The following is a 17,380-nucleotide window of genomic DNA, read 5'->3' as shown; positions in this document are numbered from 1 at the left end:
CAGATTATAAATGCATGAATGTTGTTGCTCATTGTTGGGATGTCTTAAATGAAGTCCTTTTATGCTGCTTTAAATGTTTTTGAAACTAAATAAGAGCACAATACAGTGAGGAACATAAGAATTTGAACGCCTTGCAATTTTGCAAGTTCTCCCACTTAGAAATCATGGAGGGGTCTGAAATTCACATTGTAGGTGCATTCCCACTGTGAGAGAAAAAATGGAAGAAAAAAAATCAGGAAATCACATTGTATGATTTGTAAAGAATTTATTTGTTTTGCACTGCTGCACATAAGCATTTGAGCACCTGGCAATCAGCAAGAATTCTGGCTTGCAAAGACCTGTTACTCTGCCTTTAAGAAGTCCACCTCTACTCCACTTAGTAATCTTAATTAGTAGCACCAGTCTGAGCTCTTTAAAGACACCTATCCACCCCACAGTCAGTCAGACTCCAACTACTACCATGGGCAAGACCAAGGAGCTGTCAAAAGAAACCAGAGACAAAGTCGTGGACCTCCACAAGACTGGAAAGGGCTATGGGGAAATTGCTAAGCAGCTTAGTGAAAATAGATCAACTGTTGGAGCAATTGTCAGAAAATGGAAGAGGCTAAAGATGACTGTCAGTCTCCCTCGGACTGGGGCTCCATGCAAGATCTCATCTCGTGGGGTATTACTGATGATAAGAAAGGTGAGGAATCAGCCCGGAACTACACGGGAGGAGTTGGTCAATGACTTGAAGAGAGCTGGGACCACAGTTTCAAAGGTCACTGTTGGTAGAACACTATGCCGTCATGGTTTCAAATCACGCATTGCACGAAAGGTTCCCCTGCTCAAGTCTTCACATATCCAGGCCCGTCTGCAGTTTGCTAATGACCATTTGGATGATCCAGAGGAGGCAAGGGAGAAAGTTATGTGGTCAGATGAAACCAAAGAAGAACGTTTTGGTCTAGACTTCACTCGCCGTGTTTGGAGGAAAAAGGAGTTGTTGCATCCAAAGAGCACCTTCCCTACTGTGAAGCATGGGGGTGGAAACATCATGCTTTGGGGGTGCTTTTCTGTGAAAGGGACAGGACGACTGCAATGTATTAAGGAGAGGATGAATGGGGCCATGTATTGTGACATTTTGAGCAACAACCTCCTTCCCTCAGTCAGAGCATTGAAGATGGGTCGTGGCTGGGTCTGCCAACATGACAATGACCCGAAGTGCACATCCAGGATAACCAAGGAGTGGCTCCGTAAGAAGCATATCAAGGTTCTGGAGTGGTCTTGCCAGTCTCCAGACCTAAATCCAATCGAAAATCTTTGGAGGGAGCTGAAGCACCAGCCCCAGAACCTGACAGATCTAGAGAAGAAGGAGTGGGCCAAAATCCCTGTTGCAGTATGTGCAAACCTGGTCAAGAACTACAGGAAACGTTTGATCTCTGTAATTGCAAACAAAGGCTTCTGTACAAAATATTAATACTGATTTTCTCAGGTGTTCAAATGCTTATGTGCAGCAGTGCAAAACAAATAAATTCTTTACAAATCATACGATGTGATTTCCTGATTTTTTTTTATTTTTTTTTTATTTTTTTATATACATTCTGCCTCTCACAGTGGGAATGCACCTACAATGTGAATTTCAGACCCCTCCATGATTTCTAAGTGGGAGAACTTGCAAAGTCGCAAGGTGTTCAAATACTTATGTTCCTCACTGTATGTTGTTTGTTATTTCCGCTCCCTGTGGGCATAATCACTTGTTTCTGCTCCAACTCCCATGTGTTTACACTATTGCATCATGGGTTATTAGCTCTATGGTCCAAAACAACTGTTGGAGTCTTTCTGTTGTTTAGTACTGCTGCAGGAGGATTCGAAAATTACCGGTGAAACTTGAAAAATAAGAATATTCTGCAAAAGTCAGTGATCCAGCTTTTCTTTACTTTTCCTTTTTCAACTTTATTTTCATTCATTGACATTAAAATAAAAATACAAAACTAAATTGCTAAAAGCCTAAATGAAAAAGGGGACATAAAGAAGAAAAACTTATGTTATCTGCCCCTTTTAACTAAAATAACATTAATACAAATGAAACAATCATATGATTCTTAAAAAATTTGAACAATATAGTCTCTGGACTGGTTGGCCGACACAATTTCAACCCATGAATTGAAAAAAAGAGAGAAAACAAGTTACACAGAAAGAAGCACAAAATTACATACCTATATACATACATATACACACACATGCACACACACACCTGCGCCCCCCCCCCCTTTTTTATAATTTTATTTTTTTCTTTCACCCCCAACCCCTCCCCACGCATTTATGTAACAGATCTATATAAGTTAATCATTTCTTTTTTTAATCTCTTTTTTGAAAGTCAATATTGTTTTTGCATTCTTGATTTCAGTATTTAATTTATTCCACATTTTAACTCCATATATGGACACACAATGTTCCTTTATGAGTATCCTATGTCTAGGTATAGTAAATAATTCATGTCCTTTTAGATCATATTTGCTATGTCTTTTTGTAAATCTTTTGATTAAACCTGCAGGTGCGTACCCTTTGTTTGCATTATACATACATTTTAAAATATTGTAGTCCACCAGATCATAGAATGTTAGTGTTTTTAATTTTATAAATAATGGATTGGACGGATCTCTGTAGTTGCTCCTTGTGATTATTCTTATTGCTTTTCTCTGTAAGATGTAAATGGAATTTGTGTATGTTTTATATGTTGTTCCCCAGATTTCAATGCAGTAGTTCAGGTACGGTATGATCAGTGAGTTATATAACAACTATAGGGAATTATTATCAAGCAACCCTTTTGCTCTATGTAACAGTGCAATTGTTTTAGATATTTTAGTTTTGACACTGTTTATATGCAGTTTTCCAGACATTTTTTCATCAATGATGACTCCCAGATACTTGACTTCTTTAACTCTTTTAATATTAATCTCATCTATATTTAATAAAATTTCATAATTTGAATATGTATTACTAAATATCCTAAAACATGTTTTATCACTGTTTAATGATAGTTTGTTCCCATCAAACCATAGTTTATTTTTTTCATCTGTGTATCACTTCTATCATCTTCTCAACCTGTGTGTGTGTGTGTGTGTGTGTGTGTGTGTGTGCGTGCGTGCGTGCGTGCGTGCGTGTTTTTAGATGAGTTTAAAGGCCACTCGCTGCTCCAGGCAGCACGAGAAGCTGACATGACCAAAGCTAAGAAGACTCTGGCTCTGGAGATCATCAACTTCAAACACCCTCACACACATGAAACGGCTCTGGTAAGATAAAACACCTTTGCTCCACACCTTCCTGCAGTGGCACAGGAGTTGTCATCTGATGTTTGCCCCTTGTGTGTGTGCCTGTGCTTGTGCGTGTTAGCACTGTGCTGTAGCATCGCCTCACCCCAAAAGGAAACAAGTCACTGAGCTGCTGTTAAGAAAAGGTGCCAACGTCAACGAGAAGAATAAGGAGTGAGTTGTTTTAACCACACTTTCTTCACAAACACCTGAAGATAATTTTAGATTTTTATCTGGTTTATTTTGGGGTTGGAAATTATGAGTCACCCTGCTGACGTGAAAGTAAAGTTGAATCTCAAGGACAGTCTGCTGGTTCAACGTAAAAAAAAAAACCACTTTCTGTTTTTTTTTCTTTTTTACTGAATTTGATTTGCTATAGCAACGTCCGAGCTGTTAAAAGATTATTCAGCCATCAACGACAAATTTTAGATTTGAGATGTTCACTAGTTTGTGTGTTCATATTCAGAGCTTCTCGTTAATAAACTGAGATGGAGGATGATCATTTCAACGAATGACGATCAAGATCTCAGCCCTACTGTGACCCAGTGATTGTGATTGGTTGATTTTCCACTATAGAAGTTCTGGGAAATTTCTGGGATGGTGAAAGGGAAGGTATGGTGGCTTGGTGCTCTCAGCCGCTGTGTCTCCACACAAAATCGGCGCTTTTAGGACTTTGCTAATATGTCAGTATATTGCGACTGTTTCTGCAATGAGTGACGTCACTGATGAGCACCACAGTTGAGATGTTTAATTGTGTGACGTGGGTCAGTCTCATTCCGTACTGACTTACAACCAGTCAGCATGAGTTAACCACTAGTCCTGCCCAGTGACTTTACATGGCCATTTCCAAATAAATACCCCAGTTCAGGTACTAAGTTGGTCCCTGAAATAAAAGTTGTCCTTTCAGCCTGGTGAAATGGAGACACACCTGTACTATAAAGGTGCACTAAATTAACCTCGAAGTTCCGATAGTGGAAACGGGTCTAAAAAACCCTTTAAACGTGCAATAATATATTTGTCAGCATTATTTAATTAATGTGTTGATGTGATAATAACATGTTACCTTTATCTGCAGTAATTATTAGAGATTTAGAAAATAACAGCTTCAGATGTTCTTTTTAAGCAGATGAAAACAGAAAAACACTGATAGTAGTGGTTTGGGACAAAATATGTTATTTTAACATCTAGCTGACTCTTCAAATCAAGGGGGTCGGTTTTTTAGCTCTAGAATCAGAATCAGAATCAACTTTATTGTCAGGGCCCCAGCATCCTGAAGCATAGAAATGTGTCTCCGCAGTACAGCCTGACCAAGATTACACACACACAACATGTAGAACACAACAGATACAGGCAGACCACAAGAGCTGCCATTCAAGGTGCTCATGCTGGCGTTTTATGTGACTAAATATGTGGTGATGTTATATAAAAAACACAAACAAGTGATTACTACATTGATTAATGTGTGTTTTTACAAGTAAAAATTTGGTTGAAATTTAAAGTAAAAGGCAGAAAATTGAAATAAGTGGAATTCTGTTGAGTTTCTTTTCTTCTCCTGTCTCCAGTTTCATGACTCCTCTCCATGTGGCAGCAGAGCGAGCTCATAATGACATCATGGAGGTGCTTCAGAAACACGGGGCAAAGGTAATTCTAATCATTTATTCATATTTAGCTTTGTTTATTATTTCTAGGTTTGCTATTTTTCACAGGCACTCTTGTTACGTGTGTGTGTGTGTGTGTGTGTGCGTGTGTGTGTGTGTGTGTGTGTGTGTGTGTGTGTGTGTGTGCGTGCGTGTGTGTGCGTGTGTGAATGATTGGGCGTGTGGTGAAGTGCCTGGGGGGTTGTAGAACCCTAAGAAGGTGCTATACAAATGCAGGGCCTTTTACTTCTCTTTCTAGTGGTGCTTTTTTTCTTTCTGTAAGTCTTTAATTAGCTGATTAATCCATCCATCCAAATAACTTTTGTCACACAGATCAACAGAAAATACCCCTCTGCTGTCATCACAATCAGTTTGTATTAAATATAAATACATAACATTTCCGATTAGTTTAAATTAGATAAATTGTCTGTCATTACATTCTAAATAAACATTTGTTTATAAATTGTTGATGTATTTAAAAATTTAAAAGAAACATTTTTTATTACACACATACTTCAAGAAGAGTAATAGTCAAGTCTAATAAAATACTCCCAAACCATTAAATGCCCACCACCGTGCTTCATAGATGTCATTGATTCCTTCTTAACATTCAGTTTCACCTTGGCATTTTAAATATATTTTTCTGTGGTGTAATCGTTTCACAAAACATTCTCCCAACACTTCCTTTTATTCGTTTCTAATGTCATTCATTTTTACAGTGTAAACTGTTTAGGGAAAAATAAGGTGTTTAGGTCAGACTTAAGTCACTTTTTTGTAGCTTTTTAGGGATGTTAGGCGAGATTGGTTGCTTTCTTACAGAACATAAAGATCATATAAAATCCAAATCATAAATAGAGTAGAATAGAATAGAATGTATTAATCCCACAGTAGGAAAATTCACTTGCTACAGCAGCAAAAACACTTAAAGAAAAGGAAGAAGAAAGATAATAACAAGATTACAGGTAAACACACAAAGGTAATAAGCTGTTATTGTAACCTTCAACCACTAAAAACAACAAATAAAAAGAAAACTTGAGTTTCCAGAACTATGCAGCATAAGGGACTCAAACATACTAATGCTCAACTGGTATTGCACAATATTGCACTGATGTTATTGTGTACCAGGATAATGCCAGTACCAGTTTACCTGAGTAATTATACACTTACTGCAGAGGGGATAGATGCCCTATGGTAGCATTCTGTTTTACGTGTCGGATGTCTGTCTGCCACTGAAGGAGCTGTCCATGGTCTCCACAGTGGAATGCAATGGGTGGGAGGTTTTTCCAAGATGGAGGTCATCTTCACCACCATCCTCCTTTCACACGTCTCCTCAACTGAGTTCAGTTGGCAGCCCAGAACCGAGCTAGCTTTTTTGACTAGGTCGTTCAGTCTCTTTCTGTCTCAGTTAGAGCTGACTGCACCGCAACAGACCACAGCAGAGTGAATAACAAAGCCAATGAAACAATTTAAATACAAGCAAGTACAAAAACAAATGCCTTTTTATCATAATTGTATTTCTTTACATTGTCTTCAAGATTCTGACACCTTTAAGAGTTTTAAAAGCAGATGTGTGTATCTAATGGTAAATGCCCTGTATTTGTATAGCTCCTACTTGGGTTCTACAACCCCCCAAGGCGCTACACAACACAATCATTCACCGATTCACACACACATTAATATGCTCTAATGCATAAAATTGAATCATAACTCTGAGATGTTTGCAGGTGAACGCCCTCGACACGTTGGGTCAAACTGCGTTGCATCGTGCGGCGCTGGCGGGCCACCTGCAGACCTGCAGGCAGTTGCTAGGATATGGGGCAGATGCCTCGCTGGTGTCGCTGCAGGGCTTCACTGCAGCTCAGATGGGAAACGAAGCTGTACAACAAATCCTCAACGGTAGGCGACACTCTGTGTGGGCGGTAGGCCGGATGTGCAGGTCTGTGGGTGTGCAGGCTTTTGGTTCCTGTGTATTAGCTGAGAGTATTCTGGGATTAGCAGGACATGTTTTTGCAGCAGGGTGGAGGTGCTGGTGGGTGCATTGATGTTTGAAGGAGAAGATACTTAACATTACAGTTCAATTTTTGCAAATATTTGTGAATGTAACCAGTGAAATGTAAGGATGTGTTCTCTCATTTTAGTCAATAGAATGAATTTCAGGTTAGTTTCCATTGAGGAAAGCAGCTACACACAAATTCAGACAAGATTAAAAAAGGACAACAACCCCCTATTCAGGCTGAGTTTCAAACATCAGGGGAATATATGTATTTCTGTAGAAGTCTAGAATGTTTTCAAACAAGCTCAGTGCAGGATGCTTCTGCCATGAGGTAAACACCAGTCGTTGTCCCTCTGAGGACACTTTTCCAGGAAATAGTTTCACCTTCATTTTGTTTTTCATTTCCAAATGTGTCCAAAGCCTTCACCGCGATCTTGTGTGTTTGCTGCTCTGTAGAGAGCGTCCCAGTGAGAAACTCAGATGTGGACTACAGGCTGCTGGAAGCTGCCAAAGCCGGAGACCTGGATACTGTGAAGGTGGTTCATTTGCATTTTGTCACATTTTGTTCCTGCCACTTGGGTTGGAGAGACTCTTTTTAGTCATTGAAATGCACTTCATGGTTCAGACTCTGAAACTGTTTTAAAATGTTCTCTTTGCTTTTAGATGATGGTAAAAGGTTAAAGAGGTGGAAAACTTCTGTTAGAGTATTCGCTATCAGATTTGGTGCATTTAATGACACTGATAGTTTACCACAGATCTTTATTAATACGTTAATTAGGGGTCTGAATAATGTGAGATTTTCTTTACAGACGAGTGAAACCTGATGGCAACCTGATGAGAATAGAGACTTTTATTGTCTAACAATATGTATTAGCAGGTCTTGAATCTGTAGAAACAGGGACTGTAGAACTAAAAGCCATCCATACTTTAGCTGTGTGGTACTTTTTCTTTTGGTTTCTGAAAAGTGCTGACCTTCTTCAGCTGCTGTCATGGAGTCCTGATCAAAGTGCTGTGTTAAATGTCACTCGGATGCCGTTTGTGCTTTTGCCCTTTTTGATTTTAGTCAAAATCCCACTTTTGTTGAAATTCTCTGTGGTATGTTCTTCTGTCTTTATCACTAACAAACACCAGAACTGGGCAGCATTCACTTTCACTGAAGACAAAAGAAAAAAATCGGCATTGCATTTTATTGTTTTAGCCAAACTTCCTGAAGCACCGGGATAAACAGAGGCTGAAGGCTCTAAGGCCGAGCCTCTGTTCATACTGGAAAGTCTGGATTCTTATCTCATCTTTATTTTAAATCCATTTTGAAATGAGTCTGGGATTAAACTAGATGTGTAATTCTGGACGTGCTTCTGGCTGTTTGTGCTGTTCTTAACACCTGTCATGTGGTTGAGTCAGAAAAGAATCAGAAACTTGTGATTTTATTTAAGCATTTCAAGGAAAGGAGGGATACCCTGTGAATATACATCATTTAAATCTAAACAATCTTGCTTTAAAAATATTTGAAGGTGTGGAAAATAAATCAGGATTTCAGCTGTGTCAGTAGCCAATCAGATTTTCTGCCCTTAATGGACATGGTTGTATCCAGACTGACCAGTTGAAGCGGTCTTTTGATGTATCTTGTTGTTCCTAATCTTTAGTCTGTTCTGTATCTCTAGTCATTGTGCACTGCTCAGAATGTAAACTGCAGAGACCTGGAGGGACGACACTCCACTCCTCTTCACTTTGCTGCTGGCTATAACAGAGTGGCTGTCGTGGAGTACCTGCTACACCACGGGGCCGATGTGCACGCTAAAGATAAAGGGTGAGCGTTGGGCATTTGCTCTATAGATCTTGTAATCAAAAATCTGTTTCAATAAACGGTTTTGTGCCCTTTTACCCTTGCAGCGGTCTGGTTCCCCTCCATAACGCCTGCTCGTACGGTCATTACGAAGTGGCCGAACTTCTGGTCCGACACGGAGCCTCGGTCAACGTGGCCGACTTGTGGAAGTTCACGCCACTTCACGAAGCAGCTGCAAAGGGAAAATACGAGATCTGCAAGCTACTGCTAAAGGTTTGACTTTGCTAACACTCACCTTCAGATGATTTAATGCAGATGTTATACTGGATGTTTGAAACAGCTGTAGGCAGAGTTTTAGATCACATGCAGTCCAGGATTTACACACTAAATCAGCCCTGCTTTGAAGTAGAGCGGGACATGACCTTCACACTGACTGAAATACTGCTCAACCCTGTTAATTGATTAGGCAATCAGATAATCAGAATAAAATATTAATAATGTTTTTGCTGCTGGAGGAATCAAAGAAGTCATTAAAGCCATCAGAAAGAATGTAAACAACATTTATCACCATTATTTAGATGAAACAATAGATAAATGACATCAGGTTGAGTGTAATCTTGTTTATAATTAATGTGTTTTAACTTCAGGAGAAATTAAGTCAGTTTACCAGTTTTTGTGACCTTACATAATGTCTGGTTATCCTGCAAACTGCAGCATTTGAATATTTAATGTACATGGAACCGTGTTTTGCTGTTTTCTTTTTGGTTACAGTTGAGTAAACACTTTTTAACAAAAACAGAGATTTAGTCAACTGTTATATTTACTGATTACTGTTACTAATACAGTTAATGAATCTGAGGCAGCACACGTTCTGTTAATGTTTGTTACTGTCTCTAAATGGATGAGACTATATTCTAAGTAATTAGATCTTACAGTCTTTCAAACTGATGATGCTATTTGAAGCTCCTGATTGGCCACTTTGTTCATGATGGCGTTTGAGCTAGATTTATTGAAATAGGTAGCAAAAGTGAACATTTTATAATGTTGTGTTTATTTATTCTTTTTCATGGGAGAAGTGATTGTCACTAGTTTTAAGAGTTCCTGATACAACCGTAGACAAATGTTTTGGGACTGCAGTAGCTCAGGAGATGGAGCACATTGTCCAGAAATCGGAGGGTTGTGGGATTGATTCTGGCTCTCGGCAGAATGCTGCTGTTGTGTCCTTGGGCAAGAAGCATAACCCGCCTTGCCTGCTGGTGGTGTTTGGAGGGACAGGTCTGTGCTCGGCAGCCTCACCGCTGTCAGTGCGCCCCGGGGCTAGCGTATGAATTTGTGTGTGAAAGGGTAAATGCTACACTGTAGACTTTAGTCCTCTGACTCTGAAAGGTGCCATGTGAGGGTCCTTCGTTTAGAGAATGACACAAATAAATCTTTGTCACAAAGTTTGCTGTACTTTTTTCATCATGGCCATTTGCATCAACTCTTTTAATGAGGGAGAACTGCCTGGTGTCAAGGACAGCAAAGAAGCCAATTGTCTCCAAGAAAACCACTGGAGGCTGATTGATATGCTACAAAGGTTCTAGTTATGGCATTTTTGAGGACTACAGAAATTCCATGTTTGTTAATCCTCATTTGGTTATTTATGACACATGGAAAAAGTGATTTTCTGGAGAAGAAAAGGATTTACATTCAAGTCAATGCTGTATCATGTTGACGGTAACATCTCCTGAGACCACTGCTGTGTGTGGTTGTTTCTCAGCGGAGTGGAAACACTCAGTTTAGCCTCAGAAACAAACATGAACTCCTCCCAATCATCCTAAAGCAGTTTGATGATGACTTTACCAGTATGATAAAAAAGTCAAAACTAAGTGTTTCTGGGACCAAAACATTAACATTTAGGGTCCAAGTCCAATAAACTCCCCAGGTCTTATTTCCATCGGGAAGCTGTGATATATCACCATGTGACAGATAACAAACCTAATCCCACAAAGTCTGACAAATCCCATTCATTGATGATGAAGAAGGAGCTTCCACCAGTCAGGATTTGGACCAGAGGTTGGCTGATGGCATGTGAGAGAGGTCTTGGCAAAGGAGGACCAACACTGCTCATATTGACTCTTTACATAAACCTGCTACAACTGAAGCTTAGAAATACTTGTAAATATTCACCGAAGCAGCAAACTTGGTTAAAATCAAGAGAAGCACCCTCTGCCTCAGCATCATTAATCGTTTTCATTAAAAGTAAAGCATCTCAAACATCGTGGGAGTTTCTCTGAACTGGTAGTCTTTCTGTTCTGTGTGCTTTTTTAAAAATTATTTACTTTTCCTCCTTGTTCTCCTCAGAGTACCTGAGTGTGTTTTGTTTACTGAACTGGAGACCGGTTATTGTCATTATTCGTGTTTTTGTTACGTACTCTTCAGCAAACAAAATGATTCTCCTCAGGATCAGTGTGTAAAAACCTTGTTTAGAGAAATTTTGGAGTGAAAACTAAATCAGTTCTGGAGTTCAGAGATGGAGCGGTCCCCTCAGGCAGAGCTTTCATCACCATGATGTTTGGTTCAGCTCCTGCGCTAACAGGTCAGCAGGCGAGAGTTTGAAACATAGATGCTGATCGATCGTATTTAGGGTGGCGAATGTTTTTGTTTGTTTAGTGTTTTTATAATAGTTTTGAAATCCCTCTGAGGTCAAATCTTGGTCAGATTTGAAGTCCAGAGGTGAATATTGGGTGTAAAGGGCATCTTCCACTCCACTGAAATAATTAAAACAAATATTGTGCTGCTAGATTTTATATGTTAATGTGAAACGGCCCTGGGATGTGACTGCTCTCTCATGTGTGTTCAAACCAAAGTACAGTTGTAGGTTTTAGTTATAATCATTAGTGTTTTAATCTTTAAATGATCTGAAATGACCCTGTGTTATCTTTACAATACAATTTGTCCCATTTAGCTCAAATTGTATGACACAGAGCAACCTACGGTTAAGAATAAACATCTGACTGTTGTGTTATGGTGTGAGAAATGGTTTACCAGCAGAGTTTTGTTTAATTCAGTCTTGAAAACAGTCAGCTTTGGATAATTGTTCAGCTTCCAGCATTGTTGACGAGTGCAAATCTAAAAGGATTCGTCTTTAATTAAATGGAAATGTTCCCGGTTATTTCTAGTTGCGTCTTCCATGATAGAGAAAGGATAATGAATTGCTAGAACAATATAATTACAACAGAAGGAACACAAAACAATAAGATTGTGAAGCAGGGTAGAAAAGCCCTGCTGGGTTTAGCATTCAAACCACCAGCGAATACCCAGAGGGAGTCATCCCAGAACATCCAGTTTTAATAGGAACATTCCAGGGCTTACCCCGGAATGACACATTAAACTGTAACCTAGGAGACAGCTGAGTTTGGCATGTGTTTCATCTTTTCTGCTTCACTGATTGTCTTGTTCTCACCACTTTGCCCTCACACCACTCATCACTTGTCATCACAAAAATCTGGTCCAACCAGAAGCACTCTGGGGTTCCTACTGCTGCTATTTTTGACACTTTCCTAATGCTTTGTTGTATTGTTTCTGTCTTTAGACCCGGTTAGTCCCTGACACAGAGTGGATCCATTAGATCAGTTTGTCTTAATTTCATACAAATGTGAATATTATTGTTGCTACTTCCTTTAAATGAGAAAAACCCACAATGTTCCCAATAAATATCTTGAAACTTACAAAAGTAATAACGAATCAATTTCACTGATAATCTGTGAATGAAAGTCAGACTTTGCTTTTGATTTGTGGCTCAACAGAACAATTAAAATAAACTAATGAAAGTGGTTTAAACTAAGCGAACAGTTTGTTGCTTTATTTCTTTCCAACAGTCAGGTAATTTCTGTAATTCTCAGTCTGCACCTGTCCACATATATGTTCTCTTACTGCTCGTGAACTGTCTCATGTTTGAAAGGTGTCTTCTCCAGATTCATCAGCTTCTTCAATGACTCAAGACTCATACTACTTCAAAATAGTCTAGTCTTTGTTCTAGCCATTCCTGGAGGGTTAGGTAATTATTCTGGAGAGCTCATGACCTGTAAATGAAACCCGGTTTTATGACACCGGGCACTTCTTTTCACTCCAGAATACCTTCATAGTCTTAAGATTCCATTGACAGGATTAACAGATTCAAAAGATCCAGCGCCGTGAACTACTACTACTACTACTAAACTTTATTTATTTAGTGCCTTCACATGGCTCAAGGACCAAACAAAGCGCTGCACAGCAGAAATTACATAAAAAATAAAAACATATAAAACCATTTGAAAAACAACAAAAACATGTAGATAAAATCTGGGTGGAGCAGCAAAAAGAGGAGAGAGAGGGAGGGGTTCTGAGAGGGTTTGGTAAAACTAACCATCACAGATTTCACGTCAGTTCTGGAACCAACACCACGGGGAAAGGAGAACGGCCGTCTCCTTGACCCTCATGCAAGCTGTTCTGTCACGCCGACGAGAATGGCTAAAGAACAAACGAACCGTAAACCAGCTAATGCAAGACTCTCCCAGAGTCATTGAATTCTGAAGTTAATTTAAATACGGAAGCGTGCATCTGCCAAACGCTTCGTACAGCCGTGTACCCGGCTACCACTCTGGACCAGAGCATCGGACACTCGCGTCTTTCTGCCAGCCCCGAGTGTCATCTTGGATGAACCCATCCTCCGATCTCCGGATCCACAAGAGGGTCAGCCTGATTGGGTGAGGTAGAACACGACAGATGACGTTTGATGCTATTTTCTCTCAAAATAACTCAGTTATCCGCAAAACATCATTTTCACCAGAACGCCTTCCATTCCCTCTGAAACAAACCTTCTGAGAACTTCATTCACTCATTCAAAACTCATCATTGTCAATTTTAGCTCCATCCAACACAGGTTTGCTTTTAAACAAGTTTAATATCAAAACTTTTAAGGATTGTCATCAAAATTGCCATTTATGAATTGTCATTTTATAATTGTCGTTTCAAATCTTTCAGTTTAAAATTGTTAGTAAATAAATTTCTTCATTTTTAAACTTGCCTCATTATTGAAACGAAACACAGAAAAGGGTGGCATTTCCAGTTTATCGAATTAAAAGAATCTTACTGAATCTTCTGTTTAATAAATAAAACTTTGCTATTAATTTAAGCATCTTAAATTAATTTTCACACCATTACATAAATATTTCAACTTTGTTCTCGGCTCTCTGGATACTATCTTTATTTTCTGTATCTCAAATTTGTTATCAGTTTTCTTCTTGCTGACACGTCCGGTGAGGTTGTCTCCAGTCCTCTGAGCCTCAGAATAATATGTCTAAGATTGTCTTGTAGCCTTACTTTTACACATACTGGTCAATATTTGTCTCTCTTTTCCTGAGACAACTCTCTTCTTCTGTGGTCCATGTTCAGTGTGGTACACACCCTGATACCAAAGAGCACTGTGACTACTAGTGCTTCCACACTAGCACCGGCTCCACTCTACCTAGATATGGTAGGAAGTGTTCGCATCTGGATAGCCTGTTTTTTTTCCCTATGCACAACCAGTCGTTTTCCTAAGGCGGTCTGCTTCCGGCTGAACTGGCCCAACACGCCCACTGCCAACTGATTGGCTGGCTCACATTCACACTTACCATTAGAGGGAGGCGAATGAGTGAAGCATTATCATTCTGGATTCTGAGGAGTAAACATCTCCTCTGATTGAAGCTGTCTCTCTGTCTGAGGAGTAAACACACAGACCACAGCCAGGCTTGAGCTGCCCTGTGGGAGGACAGACACAGCAGTCTGGAATCAATATCTGAGTCAGAGTCTCCAAAAGCAACACTGCTCACGGCTGCCTTTGTTTAATTTAAGGGAGACACCACAGACTTTTTCTTGAACCTTGGTTACCACATTTCTGAGAAGTGTGTTTGAACACAGCCTCCCAGTGCGGGACCCGGACCCGAAACTACCAAGCCTGGACCGGATCTGGAGCTGGAAGCGGCATACCATTCACCTTTTAAATAGAATAGAACACATCTTGGGTTATTTAATTTTTTTTTCTTTTTTGGTCACAATATTTTCAAAAATTTCTAAGAGTCCCATCATTTTGGTCCAAAAATTCTTACTTTTTTTCAGTTTCTTGTTATTTCCATGACCAGTGTGTGTTTTTGTTTGCAGAAGCGTACCACCAGTTTTATTAACAATTATGCCCTTGGCTCCTCTTTTCAGCACGGAGCTGACCCAACCAAGAAGAACCGAGATGGGAACACGCCTTTGGATTTGGTGAAGGACGGAGACACGGACATCCAGGATTTACTGAGAGGAGACGCTGCACTTTTAGATGCTGCTAAGAAAGGCTGCCTGGCAAGGGTTCAGAAGCTGTGCAGCCCAGAAAACATCAACTGTCGGGACACGCAGGGACGCAACTCAACCCCGCTGCACCTCGCAGGTAGCAAAGAAAATGCACTTTCCGTTTGATCATTAATGATGTTAAGTCCCAGAGGTCCTCAACAACAGGAGAGATTTCAAACATGTTTCTGTTTCTAGACATCATAAATGCTTAAATAAATCCATTATCTTACATATTTGTTAAATGTGATGTATAAAAACCAGCTCATTTATCATAAATGAAGAAATTCTTCAGAAGAAAAAAAATACTTTGGATTTTCTGCCTGAGGGAAAGTGAGCTTTTGGTTATCTCTCTCCTACAGAATCGCTCTAGACCAACACCATGTCTGACTGTTGGGATGATAGGTTTCTGAAATACATAGTTAGATTTGCACTGAATGGAACAAGACACAAACCTTTCATAGGCTTCCACTTTTGTCTCGTCTGTCCACAGACTATTTTTTCAGAACTCTCAAGATTTGTTAAGATGTTGTTTTATTAAATGTGGAGAGACGGTCGTATTGTTTTGGTGCAGCAGAGGTTTTGACTTTGGAACTCTGTTGTGGTGCAGTTTTTGCCCAACCATCTCTTTCTTATTGTTAAATCTTGATCTTGACCCTAACCAAGAAAGGCCTGCAGGGTTTTAGCTGTTCTGAGTTTTTTTGAATTTCATTGAAACATGAATTGACAAGCTGCTTTTTGAGATATTTTAGTCTAGTTCAGAATAGAAGTGATTTCTTCATCAGACCTGGGTGTGACTAGTCAAACTGAACTCTGCTTTCCTAATATTCTGGACAATTAATGGTTAAACAAGGAGGCCTTTTCACATGCATCTTGTAAGAGATTATGCATTCTGGATATTTTTTGTTTGTTTTGTTTTCATTATGAAATTTTCATTTGAAAACTCTTTTTACATTTAGTCTGGTTATCGCTGTCTAATTTTGGAATTTGTCAATGTGAAACATTTAAATATCATACCAACCATACCAAATTTATTTATAAAGCACATTTAAAAATGGCATGCAGCCGACCAAAGTGCTGTTCAGATAAAAAAGCAAAACACAACAATTCAATTAAGTTCAATTCAATTTTATTTATGTAGCGCCAAATCACGACAAGAGTCGTCTCAAGGCACTTCACATAATAAACATTCCAATTCAGGTCAGTTCATTAAGCCAATCAGAAAAAATGTTTCCTATATAAGGAACCCAGCAAATTGCATCAAGTCACTGACTAGTGTCAGTGACTATACAGCAATCCTCATACTAAGCAAGCATGTGGAGAGGAAAACTCCCTTTTAACAGGAAGAAACCTCCAGAGGATCCTGGCTCAGTATAAGCAGCCATCCTCCACGACTCACCTGGGATCGTGAAGACAGAGCAGACACACACACACACACACACAGCAATGTGTCTATGGTTATATTGTGATTTCTTAGTAAATATTCTATTTGGCGAGAAATAAACTTTATTGTATTTATCCTAGTGGATCTATAATTAAACGGATAAACTAGCAGTTGCACATCCAATGTCAAGGAAAGCAAAAAGTTATTATCAGGAGAGGGAGAATGTTTTAGTGGTTAGCAGCAGTGTGCCAGACGATGGCCCCCTCCATGAGGCCACCACAGCTCAGCAGAACATCACCGTAGCTTCTTCTGGGGAGAAAAACACTTAGAGAAAAAGTAAAGTTAACTGCTGAAATTGCAGAAAATAATACAGTTAAAGAGCAGACTGTAGAAGAAAGTAGTAGAGTGTGAAAAGTGGTCAGTTTATCCTCCAGCAGTCTAAGCCTATAGCAGCATAACTACAGAGATAACTCAGGATAACCAAGCCTTTTTAGATGGAGGCATGTTGGAGGCAGGGCAAGGGAGAGCTGTCTTTACCGACTGTACACTCCACCTCCCTCTACTCCCCCACTTGTCCAGATCTAGGCTAACATCAGATTTTAACCATAGGCCCTATCAAATAAAAATGTTTTAAGCCTAGTCTTAAAAGTAGACAAGGTGTCTGCCTCACTGACTAAGGCTGGGAGCTGGTTCCACAGGAGAGGAGCCTGATAACTAAAAGATCTGCCCCATCCTAATTTTAGATATTCTGGGAACCACCAGTAGACCTGCGGTCTGAGAGCGAAGTGCTCGGTTAGGAACGTATGGAACAATCAGATTACTGATGTATGATGGAGCTTGATTATTAAGAGCTTTATATGTGAGAAGAAGGATCTTAAAATCTATTCTGAATTTAACAGGTAGCCAATGTAGGGAAGCTAAGACAGGAGAGATATGATCTCTCTTTTTAATTCTCATCAG

The 17,380-nt window shown here is 39.5% G+C and overlaps 1 protein-coding gene across 3 annotated transcripts in view; it reads left to right on the top strand.

Moving 5' to 3' along the window:
* tnksa (tankyrase, TRF1-interacting ankyrin-related ADP-ribose polymerase a) overlaps positions 1 to 17,380 on the top strand; it is a 136,795-nt gene that overhangs the window by 97,401 nt on the left and 22,014 nt on the right. For all 3 annotated transcript variants that reach the window (XM_015976763.3, XM_015976776.3, XM_015976771.3), the window contains 8 exons: positions 3,151 to 3,272; positions 3,373 to 3,464; positions 4,853 to 4,931; positions 6,652 to 6,823; positions 7,377 to 7,456; positions 8,582 to 8,727; positions 8,811 to 8,976; positions 14,917 to 15,136. In XM_015976763.3, the coding sequence (XP_015832249.3) occupies positions 3,151 to 3,272; positions 3,373 to 3,464; positions 4,853 to 4,931; positions 6,652 to 6,823; positions 7,377 to 7,456; positions 8,582 to 8,727; positions 8,811 to 8,976; positions 14,917 to 15,136 (1,077 nt within the window). The remainder of the gene's footprint in view (positions 1 to 3,150; positions 3,273 to 3,372; positions 3,465 to 4,852; positions 4,932 to 6,651; positions 6,824 to 7,376; positions 7,457 to 8,581; positions 8,728 to 8,810; positions 8,977 to 14,916; positions 15,137 to 17,380) is intronic.

This window comes from Nothobranchius furzeri, chromosome 6 (assembly GCF_043380555.1).
Source record: "Nothobranchius furzeri strain GRZ-AD chromosome 6, NfurGRZ-RIMD1, whole genome shotgun sequence".
Classification (NCBI taxonomy): domain Eukaryota; kingdom Metazoa; phylum Chordata; class Actinopteri; order Cyprinodontiformes; family Nothobranchiidae; genus Nothobranchius; species Nothobranchius furzeri.
The sequence above is the reverse complement of the archived record's forward strand: the minus strand, read 5'-3'. Positions and strand labels throughout refer to the sequence as shown.